The following is a 25,175-nucleotide window of genomic DNA, read 5'->3' as shown; positions in this document are numbered from 1 at the left end:
TAGAATAGCTAAAATCATTGATTGATGGGTGAGAAGTTCAATAAATTCTATGAAGTAGTTTTTTATGTAACAACGAATGATCATCTTACGACACTTGCTCCATTGGCAACCAAATATTGCTCTGCAGTAATTTCCTGCACTAACTGAATTCCTAACTTCAACTCTGGACCCAACACTATAACTCACCCATGTCCTAAAGCTAACCTAAAACCCAATAGCAATTCTAACCCTTATATACTCTTTACCCAAAAAAAGAAGCCAGCAGCATTAGAGTTACATTTCCTAAATTACAAACAACTTTGCCCCAGGCCTACCAAATATTCCTTTATATGGTAAGTACAACCAATATCCTGTTAGAAAAATGATTAATGTATGTTTACCTTGAATATGGTTATACCGTATCATCACCATTTACTGTGAATTATGTAGTTTGATTTTTCAGTCACTATACCTAAAACAATGCTGAAATTTCTAACTTATATTTAATTACAATACCATCTGCTGAGAGGCAGAAGGACATTAACTCGTATTATTCAAAGCCCCTCTGCACTAGTTTAGCCAGGATGGATTAGACCTCCATGCATGGTCACTGACAGGTGGTTATCTCATCAAATCAGCTCTCAATTGACATAAGAAAAAGAGGAACATGGGGGACGAATGGTCACCGATTAGTATAGGCATTGTTTGCTATAAAGGGCGCAAGTAGCTATAAGTAACCCGAGCGAGAAAGTATTCATATTTGCAGCCACATACTGATTGGAGTTCAGGGTAGGCTCACAGCTTAGAGTATAGGGTCTGAGCCCAAAGACTAGGTACATGTATGCTTAAAGGGCAACCCAACCCTTGTAATAACATCATTTGAATGCAAGCAGAAAAATAAGATAAACAGAAACGCAAGAGTTTCACAAATGAATCAGACCAGAAATAACAAAGTTATGAATGTCTGAAAAATGATATTACCATTATAATTCTATGTGAATCTCAAATTGGCAGTTTGGTCTGTGGATTGTGATTTAACTATCCTGTTTAATGCGTACAAAAATACATTTGATTTCTGTTTTTCTCCCAAGTGCCTTCACTTTTGGGACACTAGTCAAAATGTATTACGGATAGCGTATTAACTATTTACAAAACCTTGTTATGCCTTATACACCAGCTCGTAGTTTAAGATCATCACACCAGCATCTTCTTAAGATCCCAAAGACATGAGTAGCCTGTGCTGAAAGGGCTTTTTCATCTGCAGCACCTAGTCTTTGGAATAATTGACCATTTAATTTGAGAATTATAACTTCCTTAGAGACCTTTAAATCCAAGCTGAAATCTTATCTTTTTTAACAATACCTGCACTTGGCACTATGACCCTCATCCGAACTTTCTCGTCCAAACTTTCTCATTCTTTCTATTTTTCTTGTGCGCCTTGGAATAGCATTATCTAGATAGACGGTGCTATACAAATGCCTATTATTATTATACAGGTAGATAATATTATATCCTGCATCAAAAATTTGTTGGCTTTTGATTGGTTGGGAGCTCGTCACATGACCAAAAATATTTGACCTATTTTTAGAAAGTACTATTTTGGTTTACTTTTTGGGGGTTGAAAAAAAAATGTGAATTTTTTTTTTTAATTGAATCAATTTTTTTTCTTCAAATTTTAATTTAATGAAAATAAAATATTTTAAATCTTTTTGGATAAAAATTGACATTTTTTTTTTGTTCTAATTTTTTATTTATTTATTTATTTATTTTTTAAAATACATTTTTGATGCAGGATATAAAACAAATATACCATGCCTTATATTCGAGGTACTGGTTAAACTATGGGCCTCGGTGACTCCTAAAGTACCATTTGCTTCGAGGCTGCGCCCCTCAGCAAATAGTACTATTGGAGTCACCTCTTGCACATAGTTTTAACCAGAACCTCTCAAGGCAATATATATTTGTATAATATATGTAGGTCCTATAAAGAGAATAGACCCTCCTGAGTCATACACATTGAAATACAATTGAGTTGTGTTGGAACAAATGGGAAGGTTGTCCGCCACTACATCACGTAGACAAGAGCGGCCCATATCTAAAGTGATTATAAATTTCAAAAGTTCTTTAATAACTTTCTAATTTTCCCTCCAAATTTGATTCAAATTTTCACCAGTCTTCTTCTCTGATGGTTCTGCTTTCCTCTAGAGTAGTTTGCTATCAAGGTTGAATTTACGTCCCACTATACCGAGTATCTAGAGTCTCCATCAGAGTCTAGAAACATGACAATGGTGTGTACAGCCGTGCATACACCATTGACATCGTACACAATTCTATACTATATGGGTCATGGTACTCCATAAAATCAAACATTATTGTCTGTTTGCACAGTCCACAGAGCATTGTTACAACAGGACCTGGGGGGTGTTTCACAAAGATCCTAAGTTGAACATACATGTATCTCTAGGTTGGACTTGAAAATTTTGGAAAAGTTGTTAGCATCTATGAAAATATTTGTAAAAGTTATTTTAAAAGGCATAAAATGTTGATTCAAATCATTCATATTTTCTATTATCATGGGAGATTTCATGTTCTTGATGTGGAATTTATGAAAAGTCTAAAATACTTCAATTTTTGCTTTTGAATATATAATAATCATAAGGCTACAAATGGCTCTCCATAATATTGAAGTCCAACTTAGAGTTAAGTTTGACTTCGGATCTTTGTGAAACACCCCCCTTGGACCATTACAAAACCATGTTTGCTCAATCATCAATGGTTGCGTTTATCTAGCAAATTTTTGGCTAGAATCAGGTTTCTCAAACGTCTTTCAGGCAAATTTAGAAGTAGATAAACGCAAAGCCTTTTTCAAACGTCTTTAGATATGGGCATATCTAAAGACGCGTTTTGAATGTGACATACAGCCAGAATCACGTTTCTGAGAGATCGATAAAGGCAAAGCTGTTTTGAACCTCACATACAAATATGATCACCCAGGTGTTGTGTACAAGCATACGTGTGAAGTTGACCTCCGAGAAACTGTCTGCTTCCCGGGTCAAAACAGCTGGGCAGACACAAGGCCTTTATTTTGAATCGTGAAGGGTCGATAAACGCGACATCCCGCAAATCACGATCGTATAGTGGGGTACGATAGTGGGGTTCGATAGTGGGGTACGATATGTACATATCTAGTGGCAAGCCTAGATAAACGCGCTCAATGTCAAACACATTTTTGTTGTGTAAAGGAAGTTCCCAGGGTAATACAATGAGGAAATCATTGCTTTCAGAGCTGTTCTAACCATTATTTATTCAATTTCATGGCAACACTTCTGCAATATTACATCATTTTTTGAGAGGTGTTTGAAATTGGTTTCCTACTGTACATGTAAAGGCTAGCAATGTGAATAGTGTCCCTTTTTTGCCTTTGAATTGAACAGTGGCAATGGTAACGCAGTTATTGCCAACTTACATTCTTTATGAAAATGAAAACTGATTATTCTCTCACGCAAGTCGAGAACCAGGTACATTTTAATTTTTCAAAATTTTTAAATAATCAACATGAAGTAGTCATTGATTTGTGCTGCTTATTTGGATCAATATGTAGTTATCATTGAAACTTTATTTTACTGTCTACTGAAGGGCTGTTCAAATATAAACAAAAGAAAATTGGTGCTGAAGGCTCATGAGCACCATACCTTTTCTACATGATAGTCTCGATTTTATTGCAATCACTATTGTTATCAAATCATTCATATGTGAAAAGCCTTAACATAATCAATATAGCCTGATTTGTAAAGAACATAAGTTTCATTTCCAAAACCAAAGTATGCTACATATATTCATGGAACGGTTGACTAGACATGCTGCGGAAAAATCACCAAAAAACTATCTTAACTATCTCTTAACTCTAACCTAAAACCCAATGGCAACCTTAACCATATCCCTATTGAACTTAACAAACCCCAAGTAAATTCTTGCTGGAGCATAGTTGCAGTACCTACGCTCTGCACATGCCATTGTTTTCTTTGGACATGTGAGTGGGAGAGACCTTTTTGATCTCGAGGTATTGTAAAAACCTTCCTGTTTTGTAATATCTGTCAACACGGTTTCACCTGTCAAACTATAAATGGGGTCAGTTAAGGCTCAAGTCTGTCAACTGTAATGCTATGAAGTACAAACGTACACCTAGCACAGCACATAAACAAATATTGGACCATAAAGATTAGAATTAGAATATTAGATTAGAATAAAGAATAGATAATGTGTTCTCTCACATTTCAAGACACACATGGACACATATTGCATTCTCAGTTTTAACTGCCACTCCTGTTATATGCAATCAACCAATAATAAAACAATTAGGTAAGCGATAAGCAGGCAATAAATAGTTTGGAGATTAATCAAGTTCCCCTAACCCCACCCCATTTCATCTTATAAAATGAAATCAGATGACTTGGCCTGCTAGACATTTGGAGGGATGGTTTTGGCAAATCTCATACGACTCTCCTTGGTCTAGCTTGACTGTCTTCTTGATATCACCAAAGGACACTACTAAACCATCGATTGTGACTGTCTTCTTGATATCACCAAAGGACACTACTGAACCATCGATTGTGACTGTCTTCTTGATATCACCAAAGGACACTACTGAACCATCGATTGTGACTGTCTACTTGATATCATTCAAAGGACAATACTGAACCATGGATTGTGACTGTCTTCTTGATATTACCAAAGGACAATACTGAACCATCGATTGTGACTGTCTACTTGATATCATTCAAAGGACAATACTGAACCATCGATTGTGACTGTCTTCTTGATATCATTCAAAGGACACTACTGAACCATCGATTGTGACCGTCTACTTGATATCATTCAAAGGACACTACTGAACCATCGATTGTGACTGTCTACTTGATATCATTCAAAGGACAATACTGAACCATCGATTGTGACTGTCTTCTTGATATCACCAAAGGACAATACTGAACCATCGATTGTGACTGTCTACTTGATATCATTCAAAGGACAATACTGAACCATCGATTGTGACTGTCTACTTGATATCATTCAAAGGACAATACTGAACCATCGATTGTGACCGTCTACTTGATATCATTTAAAGGACACTACTGAACCATCGATTGTGACTGTCTACTTGATATCATTCAAAGGACAATACTGAACCATCGATTGTGACCGTCTTCTTGATATCACCAAAGGACACTACTGAACCATCAATTGTGACCGTCTTCTTGATATCACCAAAGGACACTACTGAACCATCAATTGTGACCGTCTTCTTGATATCACCAAAGGACACTACTGAACCATCAATTGTGACCATCTTCTTGATATCACCAAAGGACACTACTGAACCATCAATTGTGACCGTCTTCTTGATATCACCAAAGGACACTACTGAACCATCAATTGTGACCGTCTTCTTGATATCACCAAAGGACACTACTGAACCATCAATTGTGACCGTCTTCTTGATATCACCAAAGGACACTACTGAACCATCAATTGTGACCGTCTTCTTGATATCACCAAAGGACACTACTGAACCATCAATTGTGACCATCTTCTTGATATCACCAAAGGACATTACTGAACCATCAATTGTGACCGTCTTCTTGATATCACCAAAGGACACTACTGAACCATCAATTGTGACCGTCTTCTTGATATCACCAAAGGACACTACTGAACCATCAATTGTGACCATCTTCTTGATATCACCAAAGGACACTACTGAACCATCAATTGTGACTGTCTACTTGATATCATTCAAAGGACAATACTGAACCATCGATTGTGACCATCTACTTGATATCATTCAAAGGACAATACTGAACCATCGATTGTGACTGTCTACTTGATATCATTCAAAGGACAATACTGAACCATCGATTGTGACTGTCTTCTTGATATCACCAAAGGACAATACTGAACCATCGATTGTGACTATCTACTTGATATCATTCAAAGGACAATACTGAACCATCGATTGTGACTGTCTACTTGATATCATTCAAAGGACAATACTGAACCATCGATTGTGACCGTCTACTTGATATCACTTACTCTCTTTGCGATTCTCTTTTGTCTGGACTGTCTAGGTGATGCTTTGAAAGGCCACTCTTAACCTGATCGTTAGAGGAAAACGTCATCTGTCCCTCAAAGTCTCCCCTTCCCTAACCCCATCCCATTTGAGAAACTAAAAATCAGATGAGTATCACTTACTTGACGTCTGTGAGGATAGTCTTTGTCACTTTCTTGCGATTCTCTTTGGTCTTGACCGTGTAGGTGATGGCGTGAAAGGACACTACTGATCCATCAATGGAGGTACTCCTGGCAAAGGATGGATGGACCTTGGTGTGACTCGAATGTCCATTCGTCACGCTGCCGTATCCTAGCTTGTGCTTCTCTGGGTCAGAGAGTACTGGATCCTGAAAACATCAAGTTTTTATTATATTAATTAATGAATAAATGATAGTGTTGCTTACAAGTAGACAGTAATATCTGCCAGGTTGGAAAAATTTCTTTTCATTATAATAATAAAATCAATAGTAATAATAATCATAATAAGAACAACAACAACTACATGTAAATGTAAATGAAAAACCATTAATAAAAATATTAACAAAAAAACAATGAAATATATTTCACCCAATAAAACCAAAAGTGATACAGCTGTACCGGTACTTGAAAATATCATAAGTATTTGAAGCAGTTTGCTATCTGGAGCAAGATACATCTTTGATTAGATTTCATTGTCTGTCAGTGAATCATGTCACTCGACTTCTTCCATTTTCTCTTTCTATACCATGATAAAATGGTCATAGGACAACTTCAAGAGTAATTAGTCCAAATTTATTATAAAATATTCTCTTAAAGATTTTTTTAATTTGTGGGTGTATTTTCATGGCATGAACCGGATCTCATGATGTACATAAATTATTGCCTGTCATTAAGTTGTCGTTAAGATGACAGAACAACTCTCAGCCTTTACACAATATGATCATAAGACCGGAAAGCGATTAAAGTGAAAGTCATTTTGCGCTGAACCAACCCCACCCCCCCCCCCCAAAAAAAAAAAAAAAGTTCGAAAAGTGTACCAGTAAGTAAATTTATATCAATGCAGGTTCCTTAAAATTCCTGAGAAATAAAATATAACACATTGTACATTCTGACTGCGAACAGGCTTACAATGATTTGTAACGAGACACTTAAAAACATGTACAAATTTGATTACATTACAATAGCCTACTGATGTTAAGTTCTATTTTGGGACAAAAACCGACCCCCAAACAAAATTCAAATATTCGCATGCACCAAAGTGGTCTATGGAGGACGAAAAAGTGAACCACATTTTAAGAAAGTATTTTTGTGTTCATACATCTATATATATTTGTAATGAATAAAAAATAAAAAATTCTGTTAGATAGTATTATGATTAATAAATTTGATAAGGCATTATAATCATGGCTCCAAAACACATCTCATCTATCTCAATTCAGAAGGGTGTTAACTCATAATCTCATATTATATTAAATGTACTTTAACACCAAATTAACACTTCTGGCTCCGAGTCTGTATGATCATGTAATGATAAATTACATGTATGGGATTATGGAAAAAAACAATGAACATATATGCCTAATGATAATACAGATTTTGATAAAAACCGACAAATGAGAATGATAAAGGTGAAGGTGATGATGATGATGATGATGACAAAGATTATATCAATTACAGTAATAATAATAATAGTAACAAGTTACAACAACATTTTAAAAAATCAAATGATAAAAATAATAATAATAATAATAGTAATACTGATAATTATGATAATAATAGTAATAGTAAAAAATAAAAAATATAATAACAATACATGTAATAATAACAATGATGATAATAAAAAGAAATGCTAAACGAATACTAATTATCATGTCAAAACTAGTATGAGTGAGGCAGGCATATTGACAAAACAACAGGAAATAGAGGATTTGGAATTGTTAAAAATTTACCCCCCCCCCCCCTCCCCTACGGCCCTGCTCCGCCCCGCCCCCTACATTTTTTCCAGACGATCAACACTATGTAGGCCTACAGGCCCCCGTCTTATAAAGAGTTGATATAAATCGCAATGCAATGCACATATAGGAGACTGCAAACTTACGATTTATTGGAAAACTTAAGATTGATCCAAATTCCAAATCAATCGGAACTCTTTATAAGAATAAGATGGGGCCCAGATCCGATATAGGATCTTTTCCACCTCTCATTGAATAAAGTCTAAAATGAAATAAATCATAATAAGAGTACCGTTTATAACACCCCTTTCTAAGTTTCTATCATAAACAAACTCTCTAAACTCGCTCATCATGCATCTTCGGCGCGGCCACCGCTACATCAGTCTAGGAAACGCACTGATCAACTTTGGAAATCTGTCTCTGCAAATATTGGAACTCCGATCCCCGGGCGGATTTTAGATAGGAGTTGAACCCAAGACTCAAAACATACAAAAGTATAAATAAAACACCCGCTTACCGTCTCCGACATGTTCGCTATTATTATAGAAATCCCAAATTAGCTGAAGAAATAATCCAGGTCAATGTAATATTGTCACAACTAACGTTACGTTAGAGCTAACTTGTTTTTGCCTCCTCGGGCTCAGGCTCGCAATACACAAACCTTTGTATTTCAAAAACAATATGCGAAATTGGCTGGTTCATGAACCATTGGCCTGTACTACGGAATAGGGATCCGCGTGAGTTCGAGTTCTAGTTCATTGGTCGCCGCCTGGATGGGAACCCCGTCATGTTCACACGACAGGTGTTCTCGTTCTTTCGCTCAGAGCGATCAATCGATAAGTCTAAGTATAAATTTTAAATCTACAGAACTATAGTATTTGATCCATGCATGCTCTCATGAACTCGGAGAAGACAAACATTAATTTAAACTTCATATCAGGATGTTACTGAAGTCTAGTTTTGAATGCCCGGAGGTAGGGGGGGGGGGGGTTTACTCACATATTAGGACATACGGGGGTATGCTGCTCTCATGGGTCACTTTTTTACAAATATCCCTAAACATGGGTCCCACTTTTAACCCAAAAAACATTAAAAATAGGTCGCAAATTGTGAAAAATGACCCCAAATGACCCCCAATGGATAGGGGTTTTGAGGCTTCATCGACACACCCCCGTTCAAACCAAATCTGAGTCCCCCCCCCCCCCCCACCGGGTTTAAACGCCTGTATTATATTTGCAATTACTGATTATTTTGTAAACGACACTGATATGATGCGTTCTATTTGAGTTGCATTAAATTGAATACTAAAATATATTTCTGGAATACTTTGGTATTATTATTCAGGGTTGGTACGTAGCCTATACTAGATTAATGAGTTAATTCACTCAAGCAATTAATCGCACGTGACACTCGTCCTGGTCATTCTACGGGGGTCCGGGCTTCCGGATGTAGTCCAGAGGGTGGTTGTCCGACATGTTCCCAATGACTTTTTTTTTTAGAGAAGAGTAATGACGAAGAAGAAGGGTAATGTAAAATGGAAAGAAATCATTCATAAGACCCTTCAAACAATACGCACTGAGTGAATTTTTAAGTTTCAAGATTGGAAACAAAATAGTCTAATGGTTTGTATGACGTGGACGTTTAATTGTATTGTTACTTTTCTAAGCTTCGTCTTTGGAAAGATCGGTCAAGCCTGGCTTAAACCATGCTCAAACAATCATTCTCCTCTCCTCCACCACCTCTTTCTTCTTCTTCTTCTTCTTCTTCTTCTTTTTTTCTTCTTCTTCTTCTTCTTCTTTCTTCTTCTTCTTCTTCTTCTTCTTCTTCTTCTTCTTCTTCTTCTTCTTCTTCTTCTTCTTCTTCTTCTTCTTCTTCTTCTTCTTCTTCTTCTTCTTCTTCTTCTTCTTCTTCTTCTTCTTCTTCTTCTTCTTCTTCTTCTTCTTCTTCTTCTTCTTCTTCTTCTTCTTCTTCTTCTTCAAATTTCGTCAACGCTAACTAACTTTCTTCCTTGCAAAAAAAAAATGTTGTAGAACCTTCGACGCTAGCTGGCGCAACATCAGATGAAATATTTGGACTTATTCAGTGCTGTCAACATCTAAAAAGGCAAGAAAAAACTATAAAATGAACGAATGGGTCTTTTACTTCTTTTTTTTAATTATTGATAAACGAGTGTTTCGTGGGGCATCGTATTTGACTTTTATGTTGCTGACAGAGTACATTTTCACAATTTAGTAGCACATTTCGAAATTATATTATCAGGGGTGATAGTGAGCACTAAAAAAAAAAGTTTTTTTGTTTTCCCCTCAACCACGCCCCCCTTGAGTAAAAAAAAAGAGAAGAGGATTCGCGGGGAAAAAATGGCATCTAACAACATTCCCCCCTTTCGAGTAAGAAAATTGGGGCAAAAATAGGGCAAAATAGGGAAGATTAGAGAAAATAATGGGGAAATCGGTAAAAATCAGGATAAAAGAGGGAAGAAGAAAACAAATCTGGTAAAATAAAAAAAAAAAAAAAAAAAAAAAAAAAAAAAAAAAAAGTTCTGGTCATGCGTTCGCATGCACCGTGAAATAAACGATGTGGAATCAATCAGAAATGGTTGATCATCTAGCATAAGTATTGGTGTGTACTGCAAGGTTCTGGAATCATCAAAATGAAAAGAAATTTAGCCCAATCTTGGTAAAGTTACAAGCACTGTACACAAAAAGATGTATATGAGACTATGCGATATCTATCCAGGCCGGATAGATATGATAATTTACCAAATACACAATTATCAATTAGTAGGCGGTTTCCCGGCAAAATTTGTATCATCACGTATTAGTCATATTATATTCTTTCACATGATTGGTAATAAGAGCTTCCATTTCATTTTTTGAGAAGGTGGGGGGGGGGGGGGCGTTTCCAAAACTGGTCTAAACCTTTAAGGCTATCATATTTACTGCATGCAAAGTATATCCCATTGTTACTCCTGTTTTATTGGATACTGAAATCGAATGTTCAAGTTCATTGGGTCTCAGGTGCACCAAGAAAAACACAGTTTCACCTATTGCGTGACCTTGATCAAATAAATCAGAAATAATGGATTTGGTTTCATGTGCGATCTCATATACCCAGTAAAACATAGGCAGATTCAAGCGGCAAGGGGGCATTGACCTTGCCCCCCCCCCCCCACCCCGGCACATAAATGAGGCATTATAATGTCTAAGGCCCTCCCCTTCCTCTAAGCCGAAATTATGGCTAAAATGCTCCTAAAAAATATCACTGACAAAATGATAACCCTTATCGGAAATGGGAGGGGGTGGGGCAGAGATTTTAAACTAAAATAGACGTAAAACTTCGTTATCTTTAGTTCTTTTATTTTGGGGTCTATTTCACTCCTCTCCCCCTCCCCTCTCTCTCTATTTCTTTCTATCTCTCTGTCTTTCTTTTTGTTTGTCGGACATATTTTGTCTACTAGTGTGCCCCCCCCCCCCCCCCCCCCCGCAAGAGAATTCTTAATCTGCCACTGATCGGCTAACAAAACTACAAAGGCAGGGGTGAAAGTGAGCGCTAAAAAAAGAAGGTTTTAGTGAGAGTTCCAAAGATGATTTTTTTTTTAAAGGTTCTTTAAAGATGAAGTTGAGTTCTGGTCATGCGATTGCATAGTGAAAGAAACGGTGTGAAATCGACCGAAAAGGTTGATCATCTAGCATATAAGAATTTGTGTGTATTGCAAGGTTCTGGAATCATCAAAATGATAAGAAATTTGGCCAAGTCTTGGTTAAGTTACAAACACTGTACACAGAAAGATATACGGGACTACACGAACACGTGGCGTAAAAAATCTACCCCCCCCCCCAAGTTTTACGAGTTACATGACATATTTAGAATATAAAGGCATTTGAGGAGCCATGCTTTTCAGGGAACATGTCTTATCTGATGTTCTTACACACTTGCATAAGAAGAATGATAATGCTCACAATTATTTTTCACCCAGAACTTTCCAGAACTTTTCCCAGAACTCATCCTTCTCTTTAAATCCGAGCGCTTAAGCAAGGCGTTCAAGCAAGTCATGGAAAAACGGCAATTTTTAACCGGATTTACATCGATCTCAGGGGCTGTCTATTTTTTTGGGGAAAAAAAATCATGATTAGAAAAAAAAAAAAATAGAAAATGTAATAATAATCGGAAACCGATTTAAATTGGGTAATTATCAGGCCTGAAAGCTTTCTGCTTTCTGACTTTTGCTAGCCGTAGATAATTAAAAAAAATAATAATGTGAAGTGGTCATATAACGCATAATTATTCGTAGAATTCTCTACATTTTTTTTTTTACATACATACATTTACGTTGTATCAGAACATAGAATACATAGATATATAACAGCATTTCAACCAGATAATAATAACATAATAATTGATAAGATTGCTATGATAATTTGTAGTGCCAGATGATACAATTGCTATCTTGTATATAACCAGGCTACTGATGACCACTGCAGTTATAAAAATTATCCTGATATCTTAAAATCGCAATATTTTAACCCTTGTACCTACTTAAAGGTAAAGACCAGTTATGGTCATGCGATTGCATTGTGAAAGAAACGTTGTGGAATCGATCAGAAAAGGTTGATCATCTAGCATCTAGCATCTGCAAGGTTCTGGAATCATCAAAATGATAAGGAATTTGGCCCATTCTTCGTAAAGTTACAAGCACTATACACAGAAAGATGTATATGGGACTACCCTATATCTCTCACAGACCATGAGAGAAACAAATTTACCAAATATATGAATTAGTAGGCGGTTTCCCGGCAAATTTTTTATCATCATGTATTAGTCAAAACATATTCTTTCACATGATTGGTAATGAGAGCTTCCATTTAATTTTTTTGAAATTGGGGCGTTTCCAATACTGGTCTTTACCTTTAAAGAATAGGTCCGTTTTGTAATTTGGTAATTAAGACTTGTGTTACACAAAATGACGGACCTGGCATTAGCAATGCGTTGCTCATACGAACAAATGAATACATTTTCCAAAACTATGATTTTAATAAACATCATCTGCTATTTGGACTTTGGAGTATAGCCCGATATGTGTGACAAAGTATCAATTATTATCTTGATGTGAAGATAAGTGGATGGACGAACTGCAAATTAAAACATGTCATGTTGAACTTTTTGTGAAGGTTACATACTTGTATAATGATGATGATAACAAATATTCAGCCATTCTGTTTCCGTTATTTTTGTGCTTTCATACAAATGAACTTTCTACGAAGATTGGATCCCCTTTAAAATTTAAAACATTTCAAGGCGGGCAAAATGCCCTGAATGACAAATGAGTTTTTTTTATTTCTAACATAAGAAAATGGTCTAGGGAATTTCTTTAATTTCTTCAAATTCAGATTTTTTTTATTTAATCAAAAATTACCAATTTCAGACGGCGTTGACATTGGTTTCAATTTTACCAATCATTTTTTTTTCAACGGCGTATCACTCATAAAAATATTGTTAAAATCCACTGTCATACAGTGTATAGAAAGTAATTATATTTCGCATAAATATATGGCGAATGTATAAAAATTGGAAAAGAAGTGAATTGCATATTTTATATACTTGAATACCTTGAATACCAAAACTTCTGGAAGAAAGCCGTCTCCAGCTGCCAAGCTTCCAGGTCTAACTTCAAGGGGGGGGGGGGGGGGATGTCCCAGCTTCCGGGTCTTACACTTATAATATTCTTATTTGGTTGACAACATTTTGTTGTTGTTTTTGTTCTGTATTTCTCGTTTCTTTGCTTGTTTTATCAGGGAGTAATATTTCCTCAGAGTCCAAATAAACGAAAGTCATTTATTATCCTGATTTTCATTTTCGTTTTTGTCAATAAGTAGCGGTTCTATTTCCTGTACTGTACTCTGATGGCATATCTCATCACGGTATATTTTTAACCGTGATGACTTATGACTCGTTTAATGGCACTTTCTCCTGCGACAGTATCATTGCTCCGCGTCAAGACAAGAACCCAATTCTTAACTCCATACCTGAACGCAACACTACACTATAACTACCCCTAACCCTAACCCTAAACCTTACCTAAAACCTAATTGAAACCGTAACGAAATAAACCCCGGATGGAGTATAGCCGGAAAAAAAAACAAGGGAAACGCTCTCGGCGGTCTCGCCTGCATTACGCAATTCGATATGATGACAAACTGAGGTTGGAACATTATGCATATATAGGCAGGGTGGCCCATTAGCAGGCCCCCCAAAATGAAATCCTCTAAATATAATCACATTTTGAAGTGAATATTGCCTAAGAATCATCAAAAGAATTATTTACTATTAAATGTACCACGATCGATAACTTGAATGAAATATATGAACAAATTAATAAAAAAAATTATTAATTCTCATATTAAGTTGTGAAAACATAATCCAAGTCTACTGACCTTTGACCTTGTGACCTGGAATTTGTGTCATATGATTTGTGATACTTGATAACCCTTGGGTACAAGTTTCATGGAAATTGAACAATCAATTTTGAAAATATGCTAAAAAAATTCAAAATCTTGATGTTGATGCCGCAACAAAGTCTAAGTTTGTTGACCTAAAATGGCCTTTGACCTTAACTTAGTGACCTGAAATACTACTTACATGATTGGGGATACTTGATAACCCTATAGTCCAAGTTTCATTGACTAAGAACTTAAACTTTCAAAATTATATCAAAAATTCAAAAACTTAACCTTAGGTTAAGTTTTCGATGATGATGCCACAACATAGTCCAAGTCTGTTGACCTGAAATGACCTTTGACCTTGACTTTGTGACCTGAAATTCTACTCACATGATTGGGGATACTTGATAACCCTATAGTCCAAGTTTCATTGACTAAGAACTTATACTTTCACATACTTTCACCGGAAAAGCGGCGCCTATGTCTCGCTTTTTTGCTACGCAGGCGAGACAAAAATTGGGTCACCAAATGTTGGGACGACTTCATTCAAGCGGGACGATCTTTCAATCTTGCATAAGCTTGAATATGTGTGCAGGGTTGAACAGGCAGGACTTTGCCCTATATCTACGTAACAGCGAATTGAATAATCGTCTGACTGACATTATGACTAACTAATTAGATCAGCCCTTTGACAACATTGCGTGTGACCAGTAACTACATGTGATAATGTGTTCGAAATTAAACATCTGATTCTGAAGGGTTTATCTCTCGAGAGTCAAGACATTCATTGCATAACACCGATAAGATACGTAGGCAATTGCAATAGGCATAAGTTTGTTTTAAGTAAGTAGTGGCTGGCATGATCATATAATGTTTATGACAATGATATATATCCAGGGGGGTGTTTCACAAAGATTCTAAGTAGAACTTAACTCTAAGTTGGACTTAAAAATTATGGACAGCCATTAGCATCTTTGAAAATATTTGGTAAAAATATTTTTGAAAGGCATAAAATGTTTATTCAAATCATTCATATTTTCTATCATCAAGGAGATTTCATATTCTTGTTGTGGAATTTATAAAATGTCTAAAATACTTGAATTTCTGTTTTTGAGTATATTTCATTTTAAGGCTCCAAGGGCTGTCCATAATTTTTAAGTCAAACTTAGTGTTAAGTTCTACTTAGGATCTTTGTGAAACACCCCCCTGAACTTTAACATCATGATTATATGAGCGATCATTAAAAGAAAATATACCTGAACTGAAATAGTGGGGTGAACATGGGAACAAAGGCATACATAATGATGGATTAATGACAACATTACTGTAGCCAAATAAAGATGTTCAAAGGAGAATGACAACCAAATCAATGTATTTATTTTTCATGCATAAACATTATACAGATGGTCGTTTGAGGTGATACTATGTGTAAGTGGAACGACCGAGATAGCGATCATGATCAAGCTGCTGATGGCGATGGTGATGATGAATATGGTGATGATGATGTGATGATTGACGTCGTGGTGAATCTATTCATAATGATGGTCTGGTGGTGGTGGTGATAACGACAGTGATTGGTGATGACAATATAGTGTTCATGATAATGTTGATAACGATGTTCATGGTGGTGGTGTTATGATGTAGATTATGATAACAACTTATGAGGGTGATGATGTTGATGATGATGATGATGATGATGATGATGATGATGATGATGATGATGATGATGGTGGTGGTGGTGATGACAATTGGGTGATGATGATGATGATTAAGCCGATGATGTTCATAATCATGGTGGTGACATAATAATCATGATGATGGAAAGATTTAAATTAAAAGGATGATGATGATGATGATGATGAGGATGAGGATGCATGAGGATGAGGATGAGAAGGAGGAGGAGGAGAAGAAGGAGGAGGAGAAGGAGGAGGAGGAGGAGGAGGAGGAGGAGGAGGAGGATGGTGATTGTGATACATGGTGTTCCGACTTTTAACAAAAATAATAATTCTACTTCAAAGACGACAAAATTACAACAACAAAAAACTCCAAGCGAGCCTCTATTTCCATCAAAAAAAAAATGACGGAGTTTGTGGAAGTCCCAGTTTGCCCCCACGGCTGTGCAAAGGTGAGCATCATGAATAAACGGATATAACTAATTTGAAAGCACATATTCAACACATACCATATTGATCTTCATATCCCCAGGCCCGGTATCATTGTGGTTGACTTCCAGTACGGCGGGCTGGTCGTTCTCTGGGTCCCTGCTCGGTGCGACAGTCGTCGGTGTTTCCTCCGTCGCCCCGAAGTGCGTGTCCTGCTCATGCTCTTCTCCCTCCATTTTGGTTATGATAAATGAATTCCTTGGACGTAGTTCGCGGGATAGATATTTGCTTCAAGAAATCTGTCCTCAAATACCATGAAAATAAATTCAGAGACCAGCGTCGAACTGTAGATATCCCAAGTTATACTGTAAACTGAACACAGAAGTGTGAAAGAAGGTTAACAGAATGATAACAGATGCAGATCTAGTTTCGCAAGAGCGGTAAGGCTGAAAAGGATCGTTTTGTACGTTGTGGCATTGTGCTATTCAGGTGTATTCATTAGTAGTAAAAAGGATCGTTCGGGCATTACGTAATACCCCCGCTCTTCACACGCGATCCTATTTAGTCTATATTCGCAGACTCCAACTGTGGAATATTAATTTTGATAAATAAATCCGTGCTTGAATATCAAATTTGCCTCGATTTGCCAACTATAGGTGAATGTTAGAGATTTCTTAATATTATATTGTTGTGTATCCAGGTCTTTTGCAACCATGCAAATCAATGACTATCGGTAGAAAAAAAAGTTGTACATGTAGCTGTTCTAATTCGTGTTCACACATTTTGACCTCAAATTCCCCTGTCTAAATACCATCGAAGCTAAGCTTTGGTCAGATTTAGGGGGGGACACACACATCACCCTGGAGACCCTAACTTAACTTTTTACTACTTCTTGTAAAAATAAGACATAGTGTTGACACATTTTATAAATGTAGGCCTAAATTAGAAAAATACCATAACAAGACATTGGGTATAAGGTGAAAATATAGAATCTTTAACAAATCTTGAAAGGGTTGTATTAACCAAAGGGTATAATAAAGAGACTGTTGAGGGTTAATCCAAGTTGAGTCTAGGAATGCAGTCACGTGGTCGAGTCCTTTATATAATACTCGAAATACAGTGACCAAACACGTGCATACCTGTCCAGCGAAGGACCTTTGCTCTATCAAGACTTCTTGGCGTAGCCGGGGGGGGGGGGGGAGTTTATAGTGCCCCGAGGTGCCCCCATAATGAAATAATACAACAACAGAAAAGAAACATGATGACATTATACCTAAGTAACACTGCATAAGCTCTGTAAAGCATCAACATGCAAAGTTTTAATACGCCAAAATGAAAATTTTCGTTCAGTCGCTACGCTTCCTCGCAGAATACTTGGTGTTTCACGGCTTCAACGTTATTCTATCATCATCATCATCATCATCTATACGGGAGTGTAGGATATCCTGTAGGTTTCCCGGTCAGATCACTTGGTACATTAGTAAAGGTCTATATCAGTGCATGCGTGGATGTCAGACTATATGCTATAACAAAGTGTTTGTCCGACCAAAAAGAATCCAAGCTGTGTTTAAATGAGCTGATGCTGGTAGCAGTTACTAGAGACTCTGGTAAACTGTTCCAAGACTGGATGACCCGATTGCTAAAAAAGTTACTCCTGACATTCAATCGACAGCGAGTAGTGAATAACTTCAATGAATGGCCTCTTGTTCTCTGATACTGAGATTTCACAAAAAAACAATCTGGATCGAGTCTATCTATACCATGAAATATCTTGAAAACTTGGATCATGTCTCCTCTTACCCTCCGGTAATGTAAAGAATAGAGATTGAGCCGTTTAAGTCTTTCGCTGTAAGATAGGACGCTGAAACCTGGGAACAGCCTCGTCGCTCTACGTTGCACAGCCTCAATTCTCCTGTCATCAGTGATGAACCTAGGGCTCCAAGCGACACTACAGTATTCCAAATGAGGACGAACCAACGCCTTATACAAAGGCAAGAATATGTCTGGATCAATGTTAACAAATGCACGCTTGATAATGCCCAGCATTTGGTTGGCTTTCTGGGTAGATGCAGAGATGTGTTGACGAAAAGTGAGTTCACTGTCAATTAGAACACCAAGATCCCTTTCAGATTTGACATCCTCCAATACGACGTTCTCCATTGAGTAGGAACAGTGCAAGTTATTATTTCCTATGTGGAGAGTTTTACACTTCTGGAAATTCCTGCTATTTAGTGTGATAATGCAATACTATATGCAAACAATTATTATGAAACCAGTTATCAATATATTTAAAACGTTAATGAAGGTTTACTCTATAAGTGTGTGCCAAATTATCAAACATTAATTTTGTTTATACTCGGAGTTGTGTATCCGGACAGGTTGTGTAACCGGATAGTAATGTTGATTCAAAACAGCAATACAAAGAAGTTTACAAGCAACTATATAGTATTTCACAAATCCTCTAAGACTTATTAATATGTTGGACAGTGTTATAAAGGACAAATATTCATGATGGTAAGTGCTATTTGATGAATATTTGTTGTTCAATCCGAAGCTATATAGCAAAAGAGAAGGCTCTATATGTTTCCGGACACCCAACCCCAATCATTATGAAACATTAAAAACTGAATAGACTGGAATAAAACACGAACAACCTGAAATCAAATGCAATACTCACCAACTATTAATGGATGTTCCTGAAGAATTCACGCATAACACATGTCAATACTGTCTTGGCAATACACCCCTTTTGACGGCTTGTGAAAAACATCATAAGAAATACGTTTAAGTTCCACGATGGCCGTGAGATAAAAAGACGTTGATAAAGAAAGATTATTGACTCCGTTATCTCCGTATAAATTATGGTGACCATTATCTTTATCAGTATTACTTAGTAAACAAATAGTTCATATGCGCGAGTGGATTAGTGAATATGCACGCAGTTAGATAATGAACGATATTTTGTAGAGTTCACTATCCTGTTCATTGTGACTTAACCGAGTGCATCGCAAATCACATAATGCACCATTAGCTTCAAAACATAAATATCTATTTTTATGAACGTGTTTACAGTATGAATATAAAGCAGAGAACCAAACAAAAAACATGCACAACAACCTGATCAAACTTCAAGATTCACACAGTCATATCATGGGGGCCGCCATTTTATAAACGCTAGCCCAGCTAAAATGTTTCAATGCGCGTCTCAGTGCGCGCATCAATGTGACCATAGCGCTAGGTCTTCATTTTATGTTTATCGCAAAATTAATAATAGGCTTAGGGTGCCGGGGTTTGGTTTTCGTGAGGGTTAAAGCTCATCTCTACTAGTTTATAAAAGGGATTAGACCACCCTGCAAGGTCACTGGACAGGTGGTTATCTCATCAACTCAGCTCTCAATTAACATTTTTAAAAAGAGGATCATGGGGTCCAATTAGGCATTGTTTTCTATAGAGGGAGCAAGTGGCTACAAGTTGTACAGTGTGGCTTTAAGTACAGCGTTTAGTCTTGGGTTAAAATTTGAAACTCGGTTTATCGTAGGTATATGTATATAATTTTCGCAAGGACATGTATACAGAACCGGCTTATTGTCACTGAACAGGATTGTATACGTCCTGGCAGTATCATCCTAATAACAATGGAAGAAGGCAAGTTGTGTAAAACGCAGTCAAAGATTAACAAACAGAGCAACACCATTTTATCAATTATTAACCTCGTCATCTGCGTTTTTGTATCACGGATGCACTACAGACTCCTTGGTCAAATAAATCAATCAAGATTGCTTGACATGCAAGCGAATAATAAAACTTAAAGATAGTGTCAATGATGTATACTCTGCTGGGGCATCTTCAGACCCTTTTTGAATGAAGGGGTGTCATATCATTATAAAAAAGGAAGTAGATTATTTACCACCACCAACCCCCCCCCCCCCCTCGAAAAGAAAAAGAAAACATTAACGATTTGGGGATAAACGGGTTTGAAAGAAGGAAAAAAAAACAATTAATTTTTATAAGGGGATGTCACACCCTATACTCGTCGCATCTGATGCCACTGGTGCTGTTTTGTTTTGACTTGACTTTTATTTGAATCAGGGCAAATATCCTTGGAAACTAATAACTCCTATTTAGAGAAATTGCCCCTGGCCAACTTCCCCCAATAAATACGGCTACGATCTTGTGAATATCAAATCCTTTTTGCTTTCTTTTTTTCTTTCTAAACCTGTTGACTCCTCTACACAATGGATTTCGCTGACACGTATGTTAAGAGCAGAACCAAAATAAATCTTTTGACATTGCAACATTTATTACAGAGTGACTTTTACAAGAGATAACGTATAGTGTTTGAAAATGCTCCAATACTCAAAAAAAGGGGAAAAATCCCGAAAACAAAACAAAAATAAACGATGTTTATTAGCGTTATATCGGATGTCTGACCTATAACCAAACCAAGGATAAATAACCGAGCCAGACGATAAACATATAACATTACAACTCTTTCTGTAACCTTCACTTCAAACTTCGGTATTAAACATGCAAGTGGGAGAGAGGAGCTTACATAACTCGGTGATATCAGGATCATTACGTAAGCACCTCCACCCAATCGATGATTATTAACATTGGCGTAGCTAGGGTGCATTAGGGCACGCGCCCTCACACCGCCCCTCCCCATTGCTTGTATCTGTGCATTTAGACGTTTTGTGTACACAAGAATGGCGAGATAGAAAAACACAGCAAAATCATGCATGCGAGAAAAGAAATAAAGAGAGTGCATGGGAAAGGAAAAGCAGAAAAGATACTGATGGGACCCTGTCCGGTAAACATGTATTTTCATCATAATATCTAGGGCCTTGTGTACTTCATTCAACGAATAAGATCGTTACACCCCCCCCCCCCCCCGTCCGACGCCCATTCAATGGTGAGACCCACACAACGCCGCCGATTTTTGTTTTTGTTTTTGTATACAACATAATATAACTTCATACTCGGTATGATCTTATATACGATCATCACACAGGTAGTTTTCCTTTTTTTTCATGCGTACTTTTGAAATGAAGAAAAAAAATTGAATTTAATCAAATATGAACCATTTTGGTATTTTTTTTCATGCGTGCCTTTGAAATGAAGCCAAAAAATAGAATTAAATCGAATATAAACCATTTCAGTACTTTTTTTGTTGATGGAAAGGGCATGACGGGCAAAGGAAATTCGTAACATTTATGAGAGTTTTTATCTGCAAGGGAATCGCCTATAAAATAGCAAAAAGATTGAATCACGAGGCCTGAACTAAACTTGTCTGATATTTTTATTTATACAAAAAAAAAAATATTGTATACGATGAGGCTATTAGACCTCTCAATGCGTGGTTTAATTGATTAATATGCCTTTAATTATTATTTTTTAAACAAATGATAAGGCAGGATCGGCAACACCCATAAACATCATAAACATTATTAAAGTAATGTTTTGTCATAAAGCAATTAGTTAACCTAATGACAAAAAGAGAGCAATCAAATCAAATGGAAAGGTGTATTAAGCTGTTTCGAATCCGCTTTTGCATTCGCTTGTTGCTAATCTATATTTGTCTTTTATGGCTAGAATAGATTGTTCATTGTTATTCTGTATACTCCAGAACTTATTCGGTAACTCCTTGGTAAGAGCAAGGGTCAAAATCACTAACTATAACTCATGGATCTTTATGTCTCTTGAGTTTTTTGGACACATGTAATGATTTATTACTTCCGTCTGTCTGCAGTGTTTAAGTCACATTTTCTCTGTTTGTTCTCGATCTACCCGGGGAACTATTTCTCTCGTTTATTGTATAACTCTCTGTTTCCCATAACGGAATTTATCATGTATAAATAAATATAGATAAATTAATCTCTCTCTCTTTCTCTTTCTGTATGTCTCTCTCCCTCCCTCCCCTTAACTCTCCCCCTCTCTCTCTCTCGCTCTCTCTCTCTCTCTCTCTCTCTCTCTATTCGTCGAGAGAGGGGATGGATGAGGTAGAGAGAGAGAGAGAGAGAGAGCGTCCCCACACCTCCTTCTAATCAATGACTTCATTTGCATTTCATCCACCGAGTAATAAGTACCCCCCCCCCCGAAGTTAAGGCGGTGCACCTCAATCGCTGCACCCGTGCTATGCCACCATCACTTTAGCCTATATATATATATATATCCATGGACCTCTATGATTTATCCCTCTCAATATTTCATCCTCATTGTCAACTCCTTCGGAGAAGTAGTTGTGTACAGTGGCGTATCCAGGGCTTAGCCTCGGGGGGGGGGGGGGCAAATATTTTCTTTTTCATTTTCAGTTCAGTTTGTTTTATCATCATATCGCAGCCTCAGCTGAATTACATGACAATTTACAATCAAATTAAAAATAACATCACATTTTATTTCGAAAAAATAATTTCTTTCAGTTCAGTAAGGAAATCACTTTGAGGGCCCTCTTCCACGTATGGGCCGGGGCATCGCCCAAAATCGGTTGATGTGGGAAAGAGAAGGAGAAACGTAATACTTTTGATAAATATGCCTATAATCTGTCTTTCATTTCTGTGTGAAATCTCCCAATTACTGACATTGAGCTACAAGTACATCATTTTTTTTAATCGGAAATTTGTCAGAAGGGGCAACTCCCCCTTGCCCCCCTTTATATAAAATACGTTATTGTGGTCGCGTACACATGACAACGTAGTTCACCAGAGTCCACGAATCAAGTACTTTAGATACGCAGCTTATATTGACCACGAGTACTATAGTAATTAAAAATATAATCAAATAACTGCCCAAGCTTTATACACTTGCGTGCAAAGCTAGACCTTTGATATCGCAAAAAGCAAATACGATTTGATAAGAACTACACAGCTAAGTGACCTTATAAGTATACATGTTTCATTATGATGTAACCTGGAATCTTGGTTACATCATATTCAGGTCTTGCATACAGTTATACAAACGGTATTATAAACAAGTGCTATTTTGTGCTATCTGTTCCTTTTTCCCCTTCTTTTTTATATTTTTAATAGAATCCACATGGAATCAATGAACGACGATACCTGTTTACTAATGTTTTCAAATTTATGCATGCTTATCTCCAGTACCACTGTTAAAGGTAATACAACGTTTTGGTATGGGGTCATGAATTTGGTTCAAATGAACATATTGGAAGCATAATTATGTGAGCCTACAATATTCAGTGATCATTGTCGCTGTTGAAATCGAGTCTAAAGTTATGAAATTGTCAATAATAAACTCTTTATGTTGTATAACTTCCTCTCAAGGTCAGGATAATAATTAAGCTTTAAATCAATGTTTCTTGACTACAATCGACTGATTTGCTCCCTTTTTGCTATTCCCATTTGGAAATTATATTAGAACTACATATTGTGTGATTTTCATGGTCGCAGCTACCATTGTACGGCCGTAGGCGCTATTTGAAACTTATCAAAATTTGTATATTCAATTTTTTTCAAAAGCAGAAGTGTTTTAGGGGCTAAATTTTGTAGTGCCCTTAATACATTTACAGGAGCATCCAAATATATCAAAATTGTAAAGAATCACTATCCACCCAATTTTCGAAATTTCCCAAAACTTTGTATTACCTTTAATCAAGTATTTGAATTAAATGCTATACATAACCCATGTTCAGACGGGTTGTCCTAGTCGGCGTAAGTTTAGCCCTGCAGCAATAAATATTTGACTTACAACATCAATAATTGTCCATAATTATACGCTCTTACTTGGACCAGGGACATGTGAGTTTAAACTAACTCTCTTCTTCCTGCTCGAACCAAGTTGCCACGATTAAGTTAACACGACCTTCCATCGTTTGTTCGTTCGTGTCTCTAGCTTAGATCAAGATTAATGTATCTTGATCGTCGGAGTAGTTACTCAGTTACTGAGCGTAACTTCCATAAGTGGTGGCGCCCGCACTAGTAGACCTCAACACAGCCTCCGCATCCTAACCGCGCAAAATCTAATTTTCATTTTCGATTGTAAACAAATTAAACAACCCTTGTGAAAGTCACAGAAACTCCGAGTCAGGGGCGGTGATCGGGGGGGGGGGGGGGGGGGGGAGGCGGGAGGGGACGCGTCCGCCCTCAATTTTTCGGGGAGGATCGTTCCCCTCCCCCGGAAAATTTGAAAAAGTGCAACATTAAAAATGTATGGCAAACACTGACTGCAACACACTTTTAGGCTCTGGAGGCCCAAGAGTGCAGCGTTTAGACAAATAAAAATGCAACACTCTTCTCGCTCGGTAGCTAGGCTCCCTCGCAAAATATCCTTCAAAGTAAATATTGAAGAAAAGTGAAGTGTGAAAACAAGTATATTGCTTGTTTTTACACTACAGGTTTGCTAAGGAATCAAAGCTTTAAAAAACCTGTGAGGGGGTAGTCACTTTCGTCACCTTCACCCCTTTCGTTCACTATGCTTCCTCGCCCTGGGGGGTGTTTCACTAAAGCCCTAAAATCGATCTAAAATCGATTTGATCGATTTTAAGGGCCTAAAATTGATTTCGATTTTAGCAGCAGTTTCACTAAATAAATAAAATCGATTTTAGCCTTAAAATCGATTTTAAGTTAGAGTGTGATCCATATCAATTTTAAATCAATTTTATC

General features: G+C 36.9%; 1 protein-coding gene across 3 annotated transcripts in view; it reads right to left on the bottom strand.

Annotated features, from left to right (window-relative positions):
- LOC578540 (ATP-binding cassette, sub-family G (WHITE), member 2) overlaps window positions 1-16,997 on the bottom strand; it is a 34,389-nt gene extending 17,392 nt beyond the window's left edge. The window contains exons 1-2 of one of the 3 annotated variants that reach the window (XM_030979028.1): window positions 16,638-16,997; window positions 6,229-6,434 (exon numbers count right to left, since the gene is read on the bottom strand). In XM_030979028.1, the coding sequence (XP_030834888.1) occupies window positions 6,229-6,434; window positions 16,638-16,793 (362 nt within the window). In that variant the 5' untranslated portion in view covers window positions 16,794-16,997. 3 annotated transcript variants of the gene reach the window in all.
- Window positions 16,998-25,175: the final 8,178 nt, after the last annotated feature.

This window comes from Strongylocentrotus purpuratus, unplaced genomic scaffold (assembly GCF_000002235.5).
Source record: "Strongylocentrotus purpuratus isolate Spur 01 unplaced genomic scaffold, Spur_5.0 spur5_scaffold_10, whole genome shotgun sequence".
Taxonomy (NCBI): Eukaryota; Metazoa; Echinodermata; class Echinoidea; order Camarodonta; family Strongylocentrotidae; genus Strongylocentrotus; species Strongylocentrotus purpuratus.
This window is presented reverse-complemented; position numbering and strand designations above follow the sequence as displayed.